This window comes from Dermacentor albipictus, chromosome 5, assembly GCF_038994185.2.
Source record: "Dermacentor albipictus isolate Rhodes 1998 colony chromosome 5, USDA_Dalb.pri_finalv2, whole genome shotgun sequence".
Classification (NCBI taxonomy): Eukaryota; Metazoa; Arthropoda; class Arachnida; order Ixodida; family Ixodidae; genus Dermacentor; species Dermacentor albipictus.
Window position 1 is genome coordinate 36,733,534 of NC_091825.1, and position 23,388 is coordinate 36,756,921.

Below are 23,388 nucleotides of genomic sequence, written 5' to 3' on the forward strand. Positions count from 1 at the left end.
GCCCACAATTGGGACTTCGTAGTGATACCGCAGAATAAGCAACATATAAACACATTAAAATGGCTTCTATTTATGAATAAAAAACATCACTTTTGTTAGCCCGATGCGAAGCCTGAGAATACCGCTATGCTGTGGAGTACAATCACAATGTTGAAGACCATCAACGTGAAGCCAACCGTTTCTTGATCACGGTCTCGTCGCCTATGCATAGTGAGTTCCCCGAGCTTGCGTGGAGATTTTCAATAAAAAACTGTGTTCCTAAAGGCTATTTTTTTGCAAGTTTCATAACTTCTAAGTCACTGAAATTGCGCTAGTTATTTATTTAGGCCGCTAAAGAAGTCCCTGTTTTCTTTGAAAACTTTGTCGCTGAACTCAAAAAATGTCGCTAAATCTGAACAAAAACCGCGGCAAGGGTTCATTGATTATAGGCCGCGAAATTTTGAAAAGCAAAGTGTATTTTGTGTTTTCAAGATGGTTAGGTTAGATGGCCCCGACAAACACAAGATGAAGCAAGCCGCGTAACGTGCAAATTGTTTTGCACTTTCCGGTGACAGCTTCCTCTGCAATGCAGTCGTTCAAGGCGCGTCCCAAAGAAGCCCCACACCGCAAAGAATCTTATACACTTAACTGCTTCGTTAAGCCAGCCGAGCGTCATCTGCCACAGCGCATGGAAGCGAGGCGACAGGCACTTATACCTGCCAAAGCAAGAGATACGTAATAAGAAACGCATACTTAAGTGGGCGCTATTGTGAAAGACAACTTGTTCTGAGCTGTTGTTTTGCTGCATTTGACAGTGTTCAGCCGACAGTGCCCACTTACAAAAGTGAGGAGGCGAATGGACTACTTTGCACCTCCACCCCATGGTATATACGCCTATAGTAAAGACACTTCGTGGCGGTGCCCACTCATAACCCAGGCAAGGTACCAAGAAATTTGGAAGCTCTGCGACCAATTTTCTTGACCCTAGCAACCTGCAAATTGCCTGATCAAATGCTGCTCTCTAGAATGTCGTGGTGGTTTGAACACGATGATGAAAATTTCAGATTAAATTCAGGTCTCACATGGGTACCTAAGACGATCTATATGTAGCGACAGAACAATACCTGCACGTTCATCTTATAGTAATTTCGTGTGGACTTCAGTGGATAGTAACATAACCAAATAATATGATAATGTACACCATGAGGCCTTCCTATAAAACACAAAATATACTCGGCTTGCGCTTTAGGTTACAAAAACAGTGCACTCGTTCTTGTACTGCCGAACTTTTAACGCGATAGCGTTAAGGAGCTCGTGTCGCAGAAAAGCCGGTGTCGTCGGCGTCGGGTGTCGGCGTCGGCGGCGTTGACCGTGAGCGATAAATCACGGCAGGCTTTTCATAAATAAAAAGCAACTTCCAAGATTGGCCCGGTGGGAATCGAACCCAGGTCTCCGGAGTGTGAGACAGAGACGCTACCACTCAGCCACGAGTTCGATGCTTCCAAGCGGTGCAAACGCGCCTCTAGTGAATGCGGTGTTGCCTTCGAAACCAGCCGTGGAAAGTTATACTGCGGTGTATATCGGTAATTATGAACATGTAACGTACAGAAGTCACAATTACACGAGTTGCGAAGTGCGTTTCCGCTGCATTTCTTTTGCGCTTTCCGCACATGCAGAGCCATCTTGCGGCAAACACAGAAGACCCCCTCCTCTCAATGTACGGCGCTGCCCCGACAGGAGGCGCGCCGCGCGCGCATTGGGACCGCTGCCAGGCGCGTCGCGGGACTCCCTCTCCCCTGACGACGCTTCGCCGTGCTTCCGGTTTAGATTACTATCTATCTCTCTGCGCGTGCCGATCACGACGTTTGGCTGGCGCAGATCGTTTTCCCTCCGAGACACCGAGTTCTTTGGTTCGTTTCGTTCGCTCAGGCGCACGTTTCGTTGTCGCGCCGAACGCTGCGTTGCTCGACGTTCACCGCGTGATAGGTGGGCGCTAAGTCCGATGCGGGGCGCATCGTAAGTGATTGCTGTGCCGTAGCGCATTGTCTTATACCCCTTGGCGGGTCGACGGGAACGCTGTCGCGTCCCACTCTTGAAGGCGAAGCTTAAGCGTCCTCCAATTTTTTCTATGCGTACGCACACACAAGAATTTGCGTTGATGACATGTACGAATGAATTATTGAGAAATTTACTTTTTACCAGAAAAATAAAGAATGGAAACCAGGCAAAAAGCTAAAAAACTTAGCTTGAGGATACCTGAAGGAGAGAAAACAAGTACAAACAGACGTAATAGATGTAACGATAAACCTTGTGGTAGCACAAGCATGTGGTGGGGCACTGTTATTATTTCCCATTGTCTTGATAAATTCTGTAGGAGTACTGCTTCACTACGACCATGGACAACCTTCCTCTGTGGCATTGCATGACGATAACCACTATCAAGATGAAAAAACCTACTCCGCCGATCAGTTCAAGCGATTCCAACATGTTAAGCAACCGTACCTAGAGAAGATGTGGGATCTACGAAGACGCGGCTGGTTACCTAAGAGGAAGATAAGTAGCTTCGTTAAGTCCTACGCACCTGGGGGTCCAAGATACCACAGCTACTCACAACACTCCTAATATGCGTAAATATTTAGGCTGCAGGTTGCGTACTCTTTCCGATGACATGCCCAATATACTGTCGGAAGTCAAGAAAATTAATCTCGGTACACCTCGAACGTTACGGGAAAGAGCTCGACAGCTGTTCTACCATATCAATGTTTTGTTTTTTGTGAAACCGTGAGTGTATTGTGCAGCTCTGGAGGTCCGTGTCAGTAAATCGCTTCTCTTACTGTCAAGATTTGACTGACAGACTATATGAGGCCACCCATGATAACATGTAAGACGAGCTCGTTTACACTTTTCGTCTCTTTGTAAATTTCTACAAGTTTAACCAACAATTGCGGAAACAATAGACACGCCAATGAAACCTACACAGCTGGTGCACACACTGGAATATCTGTAATTATGGTCGTACATATGAGTAAACTTACGAATGGCCCATTTCATGGACGGTTGAGTGCACTCCAGAGTATGTTCCAGGCAAGTCTTTCACAACTGCTACGCTGTATTGGCTACAAATTCCTTCCAAGGGTGCAATGCCTATTTGTAAAAAAAGTTTTGACAGTTTTGCTAACAATATATAAAGAAGGGTGCAAAATCATTTTATAAAAGCACAAAATTATGAAACATGCGTAGAACAACATCAGCTGCGTCATTTTATCTCAAAGTACCATATATATTTGTTTATTTAGTTCAAGCGCCATTCAGACGAAGAACAAAGGAAAATTTAACATGAATAAAAAAAGCAATGTAATTAGCCACATAAAAAAAGGACGAAGAAACACGGGTACTAGACGTGGAAACGATCACGAGAAATCTCAATTTGAAGCCTTAGTGTACAAAGTATTATGCTGCTTTGAAATGTAGATCGCTGGCTGCCGCAGTACATTGCCACATATGAGTGGTGGTGCTAGACTAGGAGGGCTAACTAAACTGTTTGATGTAGAATAATGTGTGTTGTCTACCCACCGCAAGGCATAGTGGTTACAGATGGTGGCTCACTTGTTACAAAACGTTTACAACGCCATAAGCCTACATAGAGCGAAGATCATCACATGTGAATTAGTTATCGTATTGCTATTTGCGAAGGTGTTTGTACTTATTTCTAAAGTCGTATTTGGCGCTTTCGCCTTGAAGTTCGTACAAGCGCTAGAATGCCTGCAATGGTGCGAGCTTTACACACTGACAATAGCGCCAACACTAATTCATCCGTTCAAAGAACGGTGCTGCCGTATTGTGCAAACATTTTTTTTCTGCGCTGCTGATCTTTTTTATCAAGTATGCTGCCTAGTGGGTGATACCTGCTATAGCGAGGGCGTGACTTCATGGTAGACGATGACAAAGGTAGAAAATAACGGAATCTGAAAAAGCCTCCAAGGAAATCCGACCAGACGCCAATTCACATTACAGTGAAAGCTCGTTAATTCGAACTTCAATAATTCGAATTTATGGATAATTCGAACTGTACGATTTGGTCCGGCCAAGCTCCACAGAAGTCTATGTATAAAAAAGTCCGTTAATTCGAACGCGAGAAGGTTCCCTCACGGATAATTCGAACTACGCTCGCCTGACACACGGCCAGAGAAGCGCGCCTACTGCCTACACACAAGGCTGTATTGCCTCCGAAACGGAGAGAACGGCGAGAGAAGGCAAAATCGGAAAAAAAATCTAACCGACGCGGGGTCAGCCAGAAGGCAGCGGCGGCTGCCGCCTCTCCGTTCTACGTAACCTCCGAGACTTCTTGCCCGTTGCGAATCTCGGAGGCTTTGCAAATCTTGCACAGCTGCTAATGTTGTGGGGAGATGGCACGGCAAGCTCCAAAACACAGCGAATCAAGTGCGTCGCAGCTGCGCTTGCAATCAAGAACCAACGAATGAGGGCCTTCGCCACCTTCACATGTTCAGCGTCTTTGTCTCGGCAGTCTTCATCGGTTGTGCACCTCTGTTTTCAGCTTAGGAGGTATCGGCCGTCGCGATTCATTGTGATGGTGTTAAGCCTCGGCTAACGTTCGTTTCGGTGGACATCGGTGGTGTGGCACAGTCGGACCCAGAGCTTCGACTTGAAGAGGGCGTGTGCCCGCGGCATACGCCATCACTTTCTGACACGCCAAATTTCTGACATGCCCTACTGCTTCCAAATCGCAGTGTACTGTTGCACTCCTTCACTTTCGTTAGTTCGAACTTTCGTTAATTCGAACTGAAGCGGCTTCCCCTTGCGGTTTGAATTAACGAGCTTTTACTGTACAAGGATTCTTACACGAATGAGTGGCATACTGGCAAAGAGAGTCGAGGATAGCTTATGGGAGCCATGCACCAGCAGACCCCACGATACTGCTAACCTGAAGTTTGGCCCACCCTGCTCGAGAAATAACCGTATTGTAGCCCCTGCGCCGCGCTTGGGACATTTCTAGTCCTCATACGCCTAATCCTTTGGGAAAAATCAACTTGCTGTGGTGCACCGCAATACCACTAAATGAGGTTAGGACTTTTCACCGTATTTCAGATAGACGAGATCTCGCCTTAGCAAATCATATGTAATTACAAGAGTGCAGAAGGTCACAGGTTCATAGCTTCGTAGGTTCTGAGAAAATGCATGCCAGGACAGCAGGTATGAAAAATGCTCAAAAACATAACGTCCACGCAAAATATGCACTACAGATAGTACAGGTACCTACTACGTATGACGATCGGTCTGAAAATTGTTCCTAATAAATTGGCACGTGAAGAAGGAAGTGTTGGGGCATTGTGATGGACAATGACCACTCGGCCCTAACGTGGAAGCGAGGCGTGCCTGTATATTCTCTCTATGAAAGTGAACGTAGCTTATTAATCGTTCAACTAGAAAGTACTTCTCATTCGCAGTGGCTACACGCGGAAGATGTCTATTTCGTCTGCACTTAAATAAGGATCCACGTGTCGGTCCATAAAGATTGGCGCCCGTTTTTACCGCAAACTGTCGTCGTTAGTGTGGTGCCGGCTACTTGATCTGCTTCACAAGCTGCTTAGAGAGCAGGCGAGCTGCATGCTCAGTGTCCCGGTGCAGTGGATCTCATTAGGAGCGCATGTGTACGTCGACGAAGGTCATTTGCCGAATGCGATCAGTGCATAAGAAGTTACACTAGCGAGAATGTTCATAAATCGCCCGCCGATCACTAAGTCTGCCTGAAAACCATTTGTTACTCTGGGCTTGCACATACAAGTTTATATGACCGATCAAAGCACTACCCTTACGTCGTATAGCTATCCACTAATTTACTATCGCAATCGGTGCTTCGGCTTTAGGGCGAAATTGCGACTTTTTTGTCATTCAAGGTATTTACAACCGCATACGTTAGTGTTTGTAGACTTTCAGTTAATGAATGTCTTTGTTTTATTTCAACAGTAATAAACGTGGGCCAGGACACCTAAAGCGTTTCTGGAGCATTATCACAGACACAGTTGGACGTTACTTTCATGAAATCTAAAAATAACTATTGCATCAATAGAAAAATTTCCTAGTTACTTAACAGTGTTCTTTTAAGGTATGTGTTGTTAGTTACGTGTTGGAACCATTTAGTTCGCCCAATATGACCAGTTGGATATTCCGAGACTGGCGGCATATTCGAAAAATATCCTCCAGAATTGCTGAATCAAGATTTTTGATTAAAACTGAAGCTTCCGTGTACTACCTAAAAAAGCAGTCTTCGTTAAATCAGTGGAACATTCTCGCACTTTTCTGCATATTTAACGACACTGATCTGCGAACTACTGGCTAATTGAATCTGTGGTAAATGTTCGTCCTATGAGAAATCACTTGCTCCAATTCGAACGACAGCGTCTGTGTTTTAGGGAATATATACAACGATAGTAACATTTTCAAATAGTTACCCAAGCATTTGAATTTATTCTGCACACACTGATTTCTCTTATACCCAGGGGGTTAATATTTCTATATGAAACTGCAGGAGACAATGAGGGTGGATGTTGGCAAGGAAGACGACCGTTGACAGGCTGTTATTACTGTTGAGATGCTGTAAGGTTGGTCCTAAGCTATCTTTCAGTAAAATGATGTAATTCCAAATAAAAATGACGTGTTTGTAGTAGTGCCTCATGGACTGTTTAGACAGCAATTTGTCAGGTTTATAACGCTTACCTTTCCGTAAGCTACAACTAAGATGACCACCAACGTGTGGTGAAGAGGAGAAGAGTAATTTAATTTCAATGCAGCCGAAACAAAAAGCAGCCTACCTACCAAGCATCTCGGGAGCGCCAGCAGGTGCTGACAAGTCAAATAATCCAGCTCTGAAATATGAAAGAAACAAATGTTGTGGTAATAATTTTTACGGGCAAACAGCGCTTCTACAACAAGTGCCTTCAATAGTCCCCTAAATACCGAAAGTAAAACAGCATCACGCTCCTCAGTTGTAATTGGAACATTATCTACTGCAAATACAAAATCAAAATGTACCATGGAGCTCATCGTCTCCTCGCAAGAAAGCATGTTCTTTAAATGTTTTATAACGTGGAGGTAAACGCGGTACATGTACTCGCAAATTTTCTGGTTTTCTTTGCCTGTCAAAGAGATAAAAGAAAGTTTAGCATTATTATGGACCATATCCGATACTTTAATAAATAAGACGGAGCAACTGCACATTGGATTGCGTTAAAATTGTCGATTTGCAAAATGTGGTAGAACAGTTCCTGAGTGGCTCACTGGGGTGTAATTTGGAGGAGAACGATTGGAAATTTTGGGCTGATATATATTTATTACATTCTGCATCGATTGCTGTGTACGGTGCACTTAGGCTAAAAGAGACCTACGAATTTTTCCCGATGGTGACAAGACGCTGTGAAGTGGCATTTCAATATGTACCAGTCGTTCAATCTACAGTGGTGCTTATTTTGCACACAGCATAGTGCTTTGACGGTGCCTGGCCAGAGCAATGTTCGCCCTTCCTTCATCCTGTTCATTTGCAGTGCAGTCTTGTTTAATCAGTGCAGCGAAGTCGGCTTTCGACACGACGCAGTGCCTTTTATGCGGCCAGATTCTGCGATTGCTGAAGAGGTACTCGAAAATCTAGCACACTAATATGCGAATACGCCTGAATTAGCACTGTTTTCTTAATTCAGAATTTAATATGTTGCGCGGTAGAGATTACAATAAAATACAAGTACTAAATACAATGAAATATATATATATACAATACAATACAATATATACAATATATGTATACAATACAAATATATATATATATATATATATATATATATATATATATATAGTGATGATGACTTTGTACAGATGATGATGAAGTCCGCATAAATGCTTACACTAACTTCCCCCGTGGACGGAAGCGGCCAGCCTGGTCGCACATTAGACAGTGGAACGGAGATGAAAGGGTTTCAGGTGAGAAACGTGCACGATCTCTGTTCCGCGGCAGCGTCGGTCGGTTGGGGCCTCAATAGGTGTACCGCGATAGTTCACCGGCGAGGTCTGCTCGATGACTTTGTAGGGGCCAAGATATCGAACACTCAAGCTTCTCATATAAACCGGGTGTTCGTGCAGGGGTCCATAGGAGCACATCGTCACCAGGGCGGTAGGAAACGATTCGATGAGAGGCATCGTACCGATGTTTGCGATCGTCTTGGCTGGCTGCAGTGTTCATACGGGCGCGACAACAACATTGGGCAAGACGAGACACAAACTAGTCGCAAATGAACGGTGAAGCGTTGACAGGGCCAGAGAAGAAACGTCGAGTGATGAGGTTGGGTGGCGGCCGTATACTAAGAAAAACGGAGAGTATACGGTGGTCCGTTGAACAGACGTGTTGTACGCAAATGTTACAAATGGGAGAGTAACATCCCAGTTACGATGATCAGGTTGAATATACATGGATAGAATGTCCCACCGCGTGCCATGAAATCGCTCCGTTAGGCCGTTGGTTTGAGGGTGGTAGCTAGACGTTGTCTTGTGCACGGTGTTGGACGCTTGCAGAACTTGATTAAGAGTGCTTGAAAGAAATGCCTTGCCTCGGTCGCTCAAAAGAACGTGAGGTGCCCCGTGACGTAAGTAGACAGCCTTCAAGAAGAAGGCCGCTACTTCTGATGCAGCTCCTGAGCGTATTGAGGCTGTTTCAGCGTACTGGGTCAAATGGTCAACATCAGTGACGATCCATCTGTTGCCGACTGTAGTAGGTAGCAGTAGCCCCAAAAAGGTCAATGCCGACGACAGAGAAGGGTTGTGCTGGACAAGGGGTGGTTGTAGGGTGCCAACCGGAGCAGTAGTAGGTCGCTTACAGTGTTGGCAAAGTGTGCACGAGGTAACATATCTAGCTATGCTCGTGGAAAAGCCTGGCCAATAGAATCGGCTGCGTATGCGTTCGTGTGTTTTGTGGTAACCCAAGTGGCCTGACGTAGGATCATCGTGTGAGGCCTGCAGAACTGCAGCGCGAAGAGAGCGCGGTAGGACGGGAACCCATCGATGGCCTTCCGAGTGAAAAATGTACCGGTAGAGCACGTCGTATTCAAACTTGAACAGTTTGAGCTGTTTCCGTAGCCTGGCATTGGGTGGAGATGAAACACCGCTAAGGCGATTGATGATACCATGGCAATAGCAATCGGCGTGCTGGTGAGTGGAAAGCAATGAAAGGCGGTTTGATGAAGTCAAGGAAGAAATCGGTGTAATAGACGAAACGTCCTCCGTGCGGCCAATTTGACAAGGTGATGTGATGTGCTCTGATGACGGTGGTAATGGGCATCGTGAAAGAGCATCGGCATCTTGGTGCTTCCGTCCGGACTTATATATGACATTGAAATCATGTGCTTGTAATCGGAGTATCCAGTGGCCAAGGCGCCCGCACAAGTTTTTGATCTTCGATAACCAACATAGGGCATGGTGGTCGGTCACAACTGTGAAATGTCGACCGTGGAGGTATGGACGAAATTTCTGAATGGACCAGACAACAGCCAAACACTCTTGTTCGGTTATCGAGTACTTCTTTTCCGCGGAAGTGAGAGTGCGGCTTGCATATGCAACAACCTTTTCGCAAAATTCGTGGTCGCGCGGCAGCAGTACGGCACCAATTGTGTGACCGCTGGTGTGAGTATGCACTAACGTGGGCGCCTTGTCATCAAAATGACAAAGAACAGGTGGGGATGTAAGTGCGCGCGTGAGTTCTTGGAACGCGGCTTCACAGTGATCGTTCCAATCGAAGGAACTGGAACTAGCAAGGAGCTTGCGGAGGGGCGAGGCAATGCTGGCAAAGTTCCGGATGAAACGTCGAAAGTATGACGCGAGTCCAATGAAGCAGCACAGTTCTTTTGCACGAAGTGGGCGTGGAAAGTTGAGCACCACGGAAATTTTATCCGGATTGGGCTGGATGCCGTCTTTGCTAACGAGATGACCCAGGACTTTAATCGTTGTGCTAGCGAAACGGCACTTCCTCATGTTTAGTTGAAGTCCGGCATTAGAAAGCCATGTGAGCACTTCATCGCAGCGTTGCAGATGGTCAGTGAAAGTCGAGGAAAACACGACGATGTCGTTGAGGTAACATAGACAAGTTTTCCACTTGAGGCCGCGAAGAACCATGTCAATCATTCTTTCAAATGTGGCGGGATCATCGCATAGACCGAAAGGCATTACATTAAACTCATAAAGACCATCCGGAATAGAAAAGGCGGTCTTTGTCCGCTTCGTGCATGGAGGTTTGCCACTATCCGGAGCGAAGATCAAGGCTGGAAACATATTGCGCGCCTTGCAACGAATCAAGGGCGTCATCGATACGGGGCATCGGATGTACATCCTTACGGGTGATCTTGTTTAGCGCATGGTAGTCAACACAAAATCGTACCGATCCATCCTTCTTCTGCACGAAAACGACGGCTGATGACCAAGCACTGGCGGAGGGACGTATGACGCTTCTTTTCAGCATATCGGCGACGTTCTCCTCGATGATTTTGCGTGCGGCCAAAGATACTCGGTAGGGACGACGGCGTACTATAGTCTGGCCATCGGTGTCGATACGATGGAAGGCAACGGAAGTCTGTCCGAGAGATGAAGTATCCATATCAAAGGAGGCCAGGTGCTTCGTAAGCAATTTTAGCAACGCTTCATGTTGAGCAGCAGTAAGGTCAGGACGTATCAAGAAAGTAAAGGCAGATGAAGCAAATTTGTCCTGTTGAAGAGCTTGCGAGGCGGCAAAGAGGAAGCAGGGAGACTGGTTGGGTATCCACATAACAGGTCACTGCGGAGCCTTGAGGTAGCAGGATTGTCTCAGTGGTCGCGTTTAAAGTGATGGTTAACGAAGAGATTTCTTTGAACCGCACCATGCAGGAAGCGAAGACAATCCCACGGGCAAGACAGCGACCGTAAGGAGTGATGAACACGTCGCCATTGGTGATGTCCGTAGAAGAGAGACTTATGACTTGCTCGTGGCCGGGAGAGGCAGTACAGAATCGGCAGCAGTGAGAAAACGCAGTCGCGGCTCATCGGTACTCCCGCTGCAATGAACTGCCTCGGTCATATGGACTACACGTTGACGGCAAGAGATTAAAGCGCACGCTGACGAGAGAAAGTCCTAACCTAAGATTAGTTCATGAGCGCACGGGAATAAAATCGCGAGCCTAATGTGATGACAGATACCATCAATGAAGACGCGTGCTGTACATTAGGCTGATGGTCGAATGATTGCTCCATTAGCCCCAATCAGGGATGATCCAATATAAGGCGTCTTCACTTTCCGCAGACGAGAGCACAGGTCCGCACGCATAACAGATATAGTAGCTCCCGTGTCAATCAGAGCTAACAAAGAAATATCCTCCATAGACACCAATAACATGTTCGATGGACGTTCAGGAGGACTTGGAGCACTTCGCGGCGATGCAGGTTTCCCTCCAAAACTGCACTGGTTAGTTTTCCGGTCGCTGGAAATGGAGTTGGGAGACAGGTCGAAATGGCGAAGCAGCACGTCGGAGCGGCGATGGGGAGCGGCGTCTCGAGGCACGTGTGTGGAGTACGGTGTTGGAGAAGTCGGCCGGAGATGGAGATCGGCGAACGGGAGGATTATCGTCATAAGTGCGGTAAACGCGAGGAGGTGGCTCATCGCGTTCAAAGGCCGCGTAACCACGACGTTCTTTTTGCTGGCAGCGTCGGCAAAACCGGGAGATATGTCCTCGAAAGCCGCAGTAGTAGCAGATAGGCCTCGACGAACGCTAGGCAGAGTAGTAAGGTGGGTTCGGAGCTCGGGTGACTAAAGGTGTCAGGTGATCGTGAACAGGCGCAGGTGGTGTAATTGGAGACGGCGCGGCTGGCATTGCAGCAATTGGGCGTAAGAAGCCGGTTGTGGGCAAGGAGAAGCCTTGGTATGCTGGGCGTTCTGCAGGGAGGCCAATTCCTCCTTAATAATACCGCGCAGGTCAGTAGAAGCAGGTTTGACGTGAGCGCTGCTGCAAGGGGGTGAGCCATGCGCTTGCAATTCCTCACGAATTATGGCTCGAATGATAGACAGTAGCTCAATACTGTTTGCCAGGGGGTTGTCGGAAAAGTCCGGTTGCAAGCGGATTGATTGCAGGGCGTCGAGGCGCTGACAGACGGAGACGACGTCGGACACCGTCGAAGGGTTTTGAGCGGCGAGTGCGTTGAAGGCAGTAGATCCGATACCCTTAAGAAGGTGTCGCACGCGATCAGGTTCTGGCATGGCACTGTCGACACGGCGGCAAAGCGCGAGGATGTCCTCAATGTACGAGGTATACGACTCGCCATAATGCTGGACGCGCTCAGACAGCCTCTTTTTCGCAACTTCCGAACGAACCGTGGGTGTGCCGAAAATCCGCCGTAGCTGTTCCCTGAAAGACGACCAATCACGGAAGTCTCTCTCATGATTCAGGAACCATGTCTTGGCTACTTGAGAGACGTAAAATGTCACGTTGTTTAACCTCGATATATCGTTCCAGTTGTTGTATTCGCTGACACGATCGTTGTTGTCGAGCCAGTCTTCAACGTCCTCACCAGGCAAGCCAGAGAAGATTTCATGGTCGCGATGCCGGTTGTCGGCAGGGCTGGGATTGGGGGTGGCTGGCACTTGAACCGATATGGTGGACGCTGCGGTCTGGTCTTGCGACATGGCGGCCTCTTGGCGTAAGCGGCGTCCCGAACGTAGCTCCAGGAGAGATCTTGAAGTGGATTGAGGTCGAAGGAATTTTAAAGCGCCTCCACCACTTGAAATACCATGGTTGAGACGACGCTTTATTCCAAGAAGGAAAAATGGCGCCGATACAAAACGAACACGAGCCGATGATGGGTGATGACTTTTTACAGATAAAGATGAATTCCGCATAAGTGCGTACAATGTACATACATATATATATATATATATATATATATATATATATATGTACGTCAGCATAGTGACGTACCCCACCAAAAAAGAAACACAAGAAAGCACATACGATAGGGCCCTTTAACTTGCTGGCCGCATGAGCCTCAGCTCTCTGTTGAATACTGCTACTGACTTATCAATAATGGGCCAGTTTTATATTTTTCTCACAAAGCAGGCCTACAGCAAAGCTCCGGTGATGATAATATTGTTTTTGCTTTGTATTCTAATATCACTTATTACTGGTTCATATTTGCGAGACTGGCAATGCGCTGACACGCCTACACGCACTTTACCACGTGTAAGAGCAATCTGGTAATACACTCCGACGTAGCACTGTCGGTGTAACTTTCAGGTTTCCCACTAAGGTCGTTTTTGATTTCGCGCACACACGAAATACGCGACCATAAGCAAGCCAAACTCTAGGAGACAGAAAACCCTTAGGGTATGCTTTATCGGCATTGCAACGCATCACTTCTATTCTTCTTTGAGATGCCATGCTCTTCGCATTAGTGCGTCCCTACAGTTTCTGCATCAACGTTTCTGCCACAGACGTTCTTAATTTGCTTGAATAGCCCGCTGACAAGAGCCTGTTCTCCTAATTTTAGAAATGCTCGTGGCTGATGGTTGCATAAGTTTTATAGGCCGGGCTTACAAAGTACAAGAAGCCCAGCGCTTTTTTACTGTTTCGACTGCGCGCTATTGTCAGGCGGCTACATCTGGGCACGCACTAAATAGGACAAATAATGTTGTAATCCAGAGACGGAGATATGCAGGGAAAGGAATGGCAACCCAGAGCTATACGACCGCTATGGAGGAAAAAATGGAGCCATAGCGCGTTAAGTAAAAATATCGCAATCAGTGTGTAGATATTCTGGTATGCCTTCATTTTATTTTTCACAAAGAAAATAAACAACATCGATTCTGAAAAGTCGTCTCATTCTAAAGATGTTCATGGAGGGTCTTATTCAACGTGGACAGAAAAACTTCATATTCCTCGCATATTACATGATCCTTCACAAATTGAATATAGGGTGTGCACATTATCCAGAAATATGAGCCTTCAAATGAAAAAAGATGGCACCCTTGAATAAATTTCCACAGGTGGAGCATACAAAGCTTACCAAACAATAAAAAAATCTCAACATTTATTTATGCCGACTTGCTTGTAGGATCCGCTCAAGCGTTGAAATGGTTGCCTAATGTTTCTTTCATCTCAGTGAATAGGCACCTCTGGTGGCCTAGGCTTGCTTGAGAGACCCGTAATTGGACCCTTTAGGAAGTGCATAGTAGCAAATTGCCTAATCCGCACTCGAAATCCACTAATATTGTGGACCTAACACCGCCTCAGTTAAAGACCAGAACATATCACCGCATCTGTTGCCCTGAGATTTACGCTAATGTCGCCAGTATTACAGAAAAACACGTTAAACGTAAAGTCAGATGCAGAAACCGTATAAGGGGTGCATGTAGTTACATAACAGCAATATATTGTGACACACACAAAAAGGAAAATAGTAAATAAATTTGTAGATACAGAAAGAAAGCAACTAAATATTTTGTAGAAGTGAGACCACTGAGCTGTACGCTTTCAACGAAATACGTGCGTCGGTAAACGACGGCCTATTGCTCAAAGTGTTATAGTGTGGCGTACACAAAATGCATCTTAATGTTCAAATGGTGCAGAAAACACTATTTGGTTATCATGGTGCAGTATGCATTTTCACCAATTTCTGTCAGCCACTGTGCCACATGATTTTGATGTTGAAGATAACAGAAAAATTCTGAATTAGTTTGCTTTGAAAAACAGGGAAAAAATCCCTAGTGGACGGATGGTGCAAATTCATGGACGATACATAGTTAAAGTCAATTGTGGGCAACATTAACATTCCAATGTTCACACCACTGAACTTTTGCGCCGAAAGCATACACAACGAAACGTAAGCTAACAAACTAGGTGAGAGTCGTCAACGCACATCTTCATACCAGGGCCACAAATATACTGGTAAACTCACGCATGAGTTGACTCACTCAGACTCAGACGAGCTCAGGAGTCTGAATGAGCTCGGCTAAATAGAATTCTGCTGAGTATGGGTCCGATTGAGACATCTGGGTAGAATTCTGCTGTGTCAGAGTCCAACTGAGCGTGACTGTGTAGAATTCTTACGTGTCTGAGTGTGTCCAGCTGAGCAGAATTTTCAGAATCCAAAGACGGGTGAGCCCAGCACAATTTTGGTGAGCGTTAGTCCAATGTAGGCACCAAGCAAAAACATGCATTTTGTGTGAGGGAGCCAGACTGAACTGTTCGTTTCGTCGACTTATGCTCTGAACAGTGCGTAAAAAACTTTGTTTTATACATCAACTGATGCTGTGCCGCAGGCTACATAGATTACAGATCCACGTACGTCTCTCTATCACATTAGAATGCGTGCCCTGTCCATTCGTTTAGCACATTCTTCGTGGAATTCTTAGCCATGAGGATTTGTAATACCAAATACGAGGGTTACAGAAAACGTAAGGCCGTTTGGTGCTAAAAAATATGAATTCGTTAGTAAAAGTTTTTATGGGCTGGTTTAGTTTAATACCTGCCTACTTCACTTTTCTACGTAATTGCCGTTAACTTCTAAGCACTTCTCGTACTGCTGCACCAGTTTCTTTCGTCCCTCTCCATAGAAGTTTACTGCCTGGGAATTTCTCGTTGTCTTCTTACCGTTATCCTCGAAGCCACTGTTTCAAGTCCAAGAAGGGGAAATAGTCACTTGGTGCAAGGTCAGGACTTTAGGGAAGGTGAGCAACAAGTTCCCTTCGAAAATCTTAAACCTTCCCCTTGGTTCGGGCAGCAGTGTGAAGACGTGCATTGTCAGGGAGGAGGACAATGTCAGACTACAGTTTCCCTCGCGCTTGATTTTTTATCGCAGCTCTCAGTTTTGTGAGCGTTTCAAAGTATACTTAAACTGTACCTATGGTCTCACGTCCCATAATATCAAGCAAAACAGCGCACTTTTGGTCCCACAAAGCGGTAGGCGTCATTTTCCGACTGGAGTAAGGAGATTGCTTGAATTCTTTCGTTTATGGTGAAGAGGAGTTGCGCCACAGCATTGATTATTGTTTTGATTCTGCAGTGGCATTGAATGTCCAAACCGTGTCACCTGTAAGAATGTGTCAAAACAACTAATCTCCGCTTTGTCGCTAGCGGTCCGAAAACGCTTGTCCACTTAGCATTCTTTGGCATTTGAGTTGGTCGGTAAGTATTTTTGGTACACCCCTGCACACATTTTGTAAATTGCAAGATTTCCAGGTGCAATCGTGTAAATTGTAGTGCATCCAATAAGAGGAAATTTATCAGCCAGACTGCTAACGGTCAGTCGTCTATCTAATTCCAAATCCTGGCCCACTTGTTGAACAGTTTCATTGGCCCGGATGCTGGGCCTGCCACTCTGCTCTTCATGCTGCACATTTGTGCGGCCATTTTTGAAGTCTGGAAGCGATTTTCTGACCCTCATTCATTGCTCTAGTTGCACAAACTAGACAAAACTCCCCACGACTTTGAGAACCTCCCCCGCAGGGGCGTCTGCGTCAGCAGGCGTTTGGTGTGTTGCGACACCATGTACCCGAGCACACGAGGTTTGGACCCTCCCGCGTGTAGCCGTGCGCGGCTTAATGGTGTCTGGGGAAAGGGGAATTCTGAGGGTTGAGCCGATGCCGGGTGTTTGGACCTTTAAGGCCCCCCGGCGGAGGCAACACGCCTCTTTGGCCTCTGCTTCATATAGGCGGCATCTACGCACTAACCCACTTCCCCCCCCCCCCGCCCCGAGGGAAATCGACAGTCGCCTTTTCCTGTCCTCCTCTCCATCTATAATCTTTCTTCTGCACCTTTCCTTCTCTGCACTCCTTTTCTTATCTTTTTTTCCGCTCTAATTTCCTGGCGGCGAGGGTTAACCTTGTGTGGCTAACTAGCCTTGGTTACCCAATCTACAGTTATAGTGGTGGCGTACAGCTGGCGCGCGCAAGTCTTGAGAAACAACCCTTGTGGCATCCCCTGTTGGGCCCGGTGATGGGCGGCTGGCGCTGCTGCCGAAGAAAAATACTTTTTATGGTTACTCCTTCCATTTTCCTAACTGATTGTCCTCTTAAAAGGGGGTGCAACGAAGCAACGACTCGATTTTTCTTCAAGAGCTACGACAACTTTGCAGTGCCATGTGATCCACAGTGACGGCAATATAACAGCCAGAAAACTATCTCGGTTCAATGTTTCGAAGTGCCTAAGAGAAACATTAGGCCCAGGATTCTAAGCTACAAGAATGGCTAGGGACGACGTCCTTCTGGAACTGAAAGACAAAGACCATCTTAAAAAGCTTTCAGACCTCAAATTCATGGGTGACATAGCAGTAGGTGTCACGGCGCACCGTTCGATGAACAGTGTTCGTGGGGTAATCTCTGATGAAGACATCCTTGACCTTAGTGAGGAAAAATTGCTTGAAGGTTTTGCAGAGCAAAATGTGACCAAAGTTTAAAGAATCACGATCCGTCGGAATGACACCGAAATTTCCACAAAACATGTAATCCTAACATTCGCCTCCACCACACTACTAGACTCAGTCGGAGCAGGCTATGTAAAAATCTGTGCGAGGCCTCATATACCCAATCCTAGACGTTGCTTCAAATGCCAGAGGTTCGGGCATAGCTCTCAGACATGCAGAGGAAAATTAACGTGTGGCAAATGCAGTTCTAACGATCATCCCTGTGTTAATTGTAATGCAGAATCACACTGCACGAACTGTGAAGGGGATCATCCTGCATTCTCACGGTCATGCCCAATCTGGAAAAAAGAGAAAGAAATTATTACCCTTAAGATCAATGAAAACCTTACATTTTCTGATACGCGAAAGCGACTTACATTTCCTCGCAACGAATGTTTTGCCGCTGTGACGAGGCAGGTTGCCCTCTCACAACGGCCTAAAGGACCCACCCTGGTCACACGCAGTGCACAAAGGGGGACTTCTTCGGCCCCCACAGAGGCAGCACCCAGTGCTGCCAAATCCAACAACACGCAGACCTTGCTCTCGCAGGGCTGCCTTACTGTTCAAAAACCGAGGCCCGAGACACGTCTCCCAGAGCCTCGTGACCCCCCCCCCCCCTCCACAACCTCTGAGGAGGAGATGGAGGTTAACGCAAGTACATCGGTGCCAGCGGCACCAAAAGACAAGCGCAGCTTGCTTGAGGGATGTAAAAAAGAAAAAAAACCCTACAATATTTCCACCAAAACCAAAATAACATTATCACTCTACACAGAACACTCCCAAAGACACCTTTGTCATAATGGGTGTTCAGATATTGCAATGGAATGCCAGAGGGTTTTTGCATAACCTAGATGACGTCAAAGAATTGTTATCTACGTATGAGCCTAGAGTGTTCTTTGTTCAGGAGATGCACTTAAAATTAAGTGACCCGAGCTTTCTAACTCATTTTGGAATTTTTTGTAAAGACCATGATGATGAACATGCTGCATCAGGTGGCGTGGCAATAGTAATATCAAAGACTGCCCCATGCTAAAATCTCCAACTTAACACGCCTTATGAAGCAGTAGCTGTACGAGCCATTTTGCTTAATAGGCTCGTTACTGTATGCTCTTTGTACATTCCACCAGACAAGCGGCTCGACATTACTGAGTTTCAAAAACTAATAGACGAGTTTTCTGAGCTGTATATTGTAGTTGGTGATTTTAATGCACATAGCGGATTCTGGGGGAACTCGCGCTGTGATGCAAGAGGCCGCGTAATTGAAAAATTCCTTCTATCCTCTGCAGCATCCCTGTTTAAGAAAAAGTTCCCGACTTATAGCACTACGCATAACACCTACTGCTCAATAGATCTGGCGGTTGGTTCTGCAACACTTTTGCCATTGTTTGAATGGACAGCTCTCACGGACTGCTTTGGAAGCGACCATTTTCCAGTTCTCTTTGGGGCGATACATACGTATGACCCACCTGTAAATTGAAAAAAATGGAAGGTAAATGCTGCAAACTGGGCAGAATTCAAAGAGCTCGCATGTATGTCCCTTGAATCCGTAATGCAGCTTGACATTGAAGAAATGACCGCCTATATAATTGAACACGTCATTCATGCCGCGAAACAATCGATACGACAAACTTCTGGTAAAATAGTGAATCCTAAGCCCTGGTGGAATGAAGAGTGCAAGCAAGCACGAAAAGAACAAAACAAAGCATGGCATACGTTTTCCAAATATGCAACAGAAGAAAACCTTATAAATTTCAAACGTGCCAAAGGAAATGGAAGAAGTATTCGTTGGGAAGCCAAGAGAGCTAGTCGGGGAAATTATATCGGCTCAATAGACTCATACAAAGATAGCCAGAAAGTGTACAGTAGGGTTTGAAGGCTGAAGGGGAATACCACACTACCCTTGGCCGTGGTAAATGGCACTGCTACTACATTAGAAGGGCAAGCAGATTCTTTGGGCGAACACTTTGAGCACATATCGAGTTACACGAATTACAAAAAAAGCATACCTAACATATAAAAAATTAGCTGAGTCAACATCCTTCTCCTTCCGAAAATCCCATAGTGGTGGCTACATTTGTCCATTCACGATGCAGGAATTAAAAATAGCTTTGCGCAACTGCAACAACTCTGCGCCAGGATTAGACAGTATTAATTATGAGATGCTCAAGCAGCTACCCGAGGAAACACTTGAATGCCTCTTGTACTTGTTCAATAAAATTTGCGGCAGTGGTCGATTGCCATCCTGTTGGAAGGAAGCTATAATAGTACCAATATTAAAGCATGGAAAAGACGCCTCCTGTGTACGGAGCTACAGACCTATCGCTCTAACAAGCTGTGTATGTAAGGAGTTTGAAAAAATGACGAACCGCCGATTACTGTACTTTTTGGAATACAATGGAATTCTGCAACCCCGCCAAGCCGGTTTTACACCAGGAAGGTGCACAACAGATAGCCTAGTCCTACTTGAGAGTTATATGTGAGGCGCATTTGTTCATAAACAATACTGTCTATCAGTATTTTTTATCTCGAAACAACTTATGACACTACCTGTAGGTATGGCATATGCAAGACCTCGTGTCGTATGGCATGTCAGGCAACATGTTTAACACAATAAAAAGCTACCTTTCCGAACGAAAGTACAGAGTAAGGGTGGGAACTGCATTGTCGAAAGTCGTTGTGCAAGAAAATGGTGTACCACAAGGAGGAGTGCTCAGCTGCACACTATTCTTAGTTAAAATGAACACACTACGAGAAACGCTCCCACTATTTATATCCTACTCAGTCTATGTAGATGATATACAGATAAGTTTTAAATCATGCAATCTTTCGATATGCGAGAGGCAACCACAATGGCGACCCTGGAATTCCAATTTTCTGGGGATGTCGCGTCGTTAAAGAACCAATGTCCACTTTCAATATTTCATTTTAATGTGCGAAGTTTGAGAAATAAGTTTGATGAAGTCAGTTTGTATCTGTCTGAGCTGCAACACTGCTTCGATTTGCTTTGTTTTAGTGAAACGTGGTTTACATCAGAGGATGAATGCGCTTCTATTTTTGGATATGACTGTATCTCTGTTTACCGAACGAAAAAACTAGGAGGAGGAAATGCTATTTATGTCCGTTCTGGTTTGTCGTACAGTATAATCCCCGAGCTCAAGATTGTTAACGAATGCTATGAATGTATTGGTCTTCAGTGCATGAACACCTTGATTTCGGTAGTGTACCGCCCGCCATCTGGATCCATGTGCAAGTTTTTAGAATTTACTGAAAAATTATTAGAACTCAGCACCGAACTTAAACTCGAAACAATATTAATGGGCGATTTTAATATAGATGCTTGCCCAGACAACCTAGAATATACGCGTTTTCAGGAAACTTTTGAATCATACGGGTGTTCAAATGTCATCAACGTGCCTACTCGCATCACACCTACAAGCCAGACAACACTTGACCTCTGTGTGACGAGTTTTTCTGCTGAATATGTAAAGGCAGGAGTCTTGATGTGCGATCTTAGTGATCACTTGCCTATATACTGTCTGCTACCTCATAGACAGCCATCCAATATATGCCCTGAAAGCTTAAAAAGAATTTATTCAGAACAAAGTGTTAAGAAATTTGTTGAACTGGTCTCTGGTTATCGGTGGGACGAAGTGACCGCGGAAACTGATGTAAACAAGGCTTACGATGTTTTTATATCTACCTTCGCGTTGTTATACAACAGATGTTTCCCACTTAAGAAGCTTAAAAAACACAACAAAGCCAGAAAGCCTTGGATAACTCGTGACCTCTATAACAGGATAAAATGTCGTAACAAGCTCTTCCAAATCTTTTTGAGTAGCAGAAGCGATGATGACTTTCGGTCTTTCAAATCTGAGCGTAACAAATTGAATTCCGATATTAAACGCTCTAAACAAGAATATTACGCGAACAAGTTTTTTGCTATCATGGGAAATTCAAATCTCATGTGGAAAGCGATCAATGAAGTAATTAACAAAGGCGCTATCACAAGAAAAGTTGCATTTCAGCATAGTGAATTGTCAGATATTGAGGTTGCAAATACTTTTAATTCTCATTTTATTGATGCTGGTGCGTCCTCACAAAATGATACACCAGTCTCTTGCACGGAATATATATTAAATCGATGTTCTTCTACGCTGTTCTTGGCGCCTACTGAGCAGCACGAGATACAGACAATAATTTTATCGTTGAAAGACAGTTGTGCTTCAGGTGAAGATGATATAAAAGTGAAGCCGTTGAAAGCCGTCAGTGAAATTGTAAGCACGCCTCTTTCACATATCTGTAACTTAATTCTCTCTAACGGTGTGTTTCCAGATAGGATGAAGCTAGCCCGAGTGACAGTCATTCATAAGAGTGGCCCAGTTGACGACATGAATAACTACAGGCCAATATCCGTTCTTTCTGTCTTCGCGAAAATTGCTGAGCATGTAATTAATAGAAGACTTTGTGAGTTTCTAAACACGTATAACATAATAGCTCAGGAGCAATATGGTTTCTGCAAGGCTAAATCTTCAGAAACCGCTTTACTTGAAATAAAGGAACAAATCCTTGGCAACATAGAAAACCGAATGTTAACTCTAGGTATCTTTCTAGATTTTAGGAAGGCCTTCGATTGCGTGCAACACGATGTCCTTTTGAAAAAGCTACCTCTTTATGGAATTCGTGGTGTTGCATTATCCTTAATAAAAAGCTATCTGACCTCTAGAACGCAGTACACAACAATAAATGGAGTTAGTTCCGAAATTCAGCACATTAAGTACGGCGTGCCGCAAGGATCCGTCTTGGGGCCTGTTTTATTTTTACTCTATATTAATGATATTGTCAATATTCAAGGCTGTTCCAATATTATATTATACGCGGATGATACTAACGTGTTCTTCTCAGGAAGGGAAATAGGAAATCTTTTTGAGCAAGCTAACATCTGGCTACAGCAACTAAGCTCGTGGCTAAATGCGAATAAACTCCAATTAAACATAACTAAAACTAAGTATCTAGTGTTTAAATCAAAAGGAACAATAATCCACCCTCAGCTAACACTCCAATTTCAGAAGGTCAACCTCGAACGGGCAACAACAGCCAGATTTTTAGGAGTTATATTCCATGAAAATATGTCCTGGTCACCGCACGTAGACGTTCTTAGAAAAAATATCGCTCGTGCTGTCGGTATGCTAAATAGGTCGCGATATTTGCTACCGATAAATGTGAAGCGCAATATTTACAACGCGCTTATACATTCTCGATTAACGTATTGTTTGCTAGTTTGGTCAACCACTACACAAACTAACTTAAAATCAATTCAAACACTCCAAAACCGCGCACTGCGCGCAATAGGTAACTTAGAACGTACTGATACCACTAAACTATACTATAACAAATATAAAATATTAACAGCATCAAAACTTCACACTTACAAATTATTCCTCGAAATTTCACGGCAATTCTGGGAAGACAAATGTTCCTTCCAAAGTAAATACCATGGCAGAAGGACAAACTATAACCTCAGAAAAACTCTGATAGAAAAACCACGTTGCAGAACGAAATACGGTGATCAAAAACTAGCAGTTCAACTTCCTAACCTTCTAAACGACTAGCCCTTGGTATTGGACCTGCTAAATTCGGGAATTTCAAAGCAAAGCTTTAAGAAAACGGTAAAAGAATTGTTACTATCCGAAGACTAATAGAAAGGTTGAACTACAGGTATAGAAAATTTTGTTCGTTTCTTGTTGTTTTTAGAAAACTGTGTAAACTTTAACCTTTCAGCTACAGGTATAGAAAATTTCGTACATACTTTTTTTTTCTCCCTGTGGTTGTTGTGCTTCAATTGTTTAGAAAACTGTATAAACTTTAGCCTTTTTTTTCTTTCTTCTTACGCGAATTGTGTACTCAAGTGTTGAAAATGTGTACTACTTTAATTTC

General features: G+C 44.9%; 1 protein-coding gene across 1 annotated transcript in view; it reads right to left on the reverse strand.

Annotated features, from left to right (window-relative positions):
• The window catches only part of LOC135909537 (venom metalloproteinase BumaMPs1-like), a 119,340-nt gene that overhangs the window by 25,151 nt on the left and 70,801 nt on the right, over positions 1–23,388 (reverse strand). Inside the window, exons 9-10 of the mRNA XM_065441519.1 lie at positions 6,814–6,863; positions 3,015–3,123 (exon numbers count right to left, since the gene is read on the reverse strand). Of these exons, the coding sequence (XP_065297591.1) occupies positions 3,015–3,123; positions 6,814–6,863 (159 nt within the window). The remainder of the gene's footprint in view (positions 1–3,014; positions 3,124–6,813; positions 6,864–23,388) is intronic.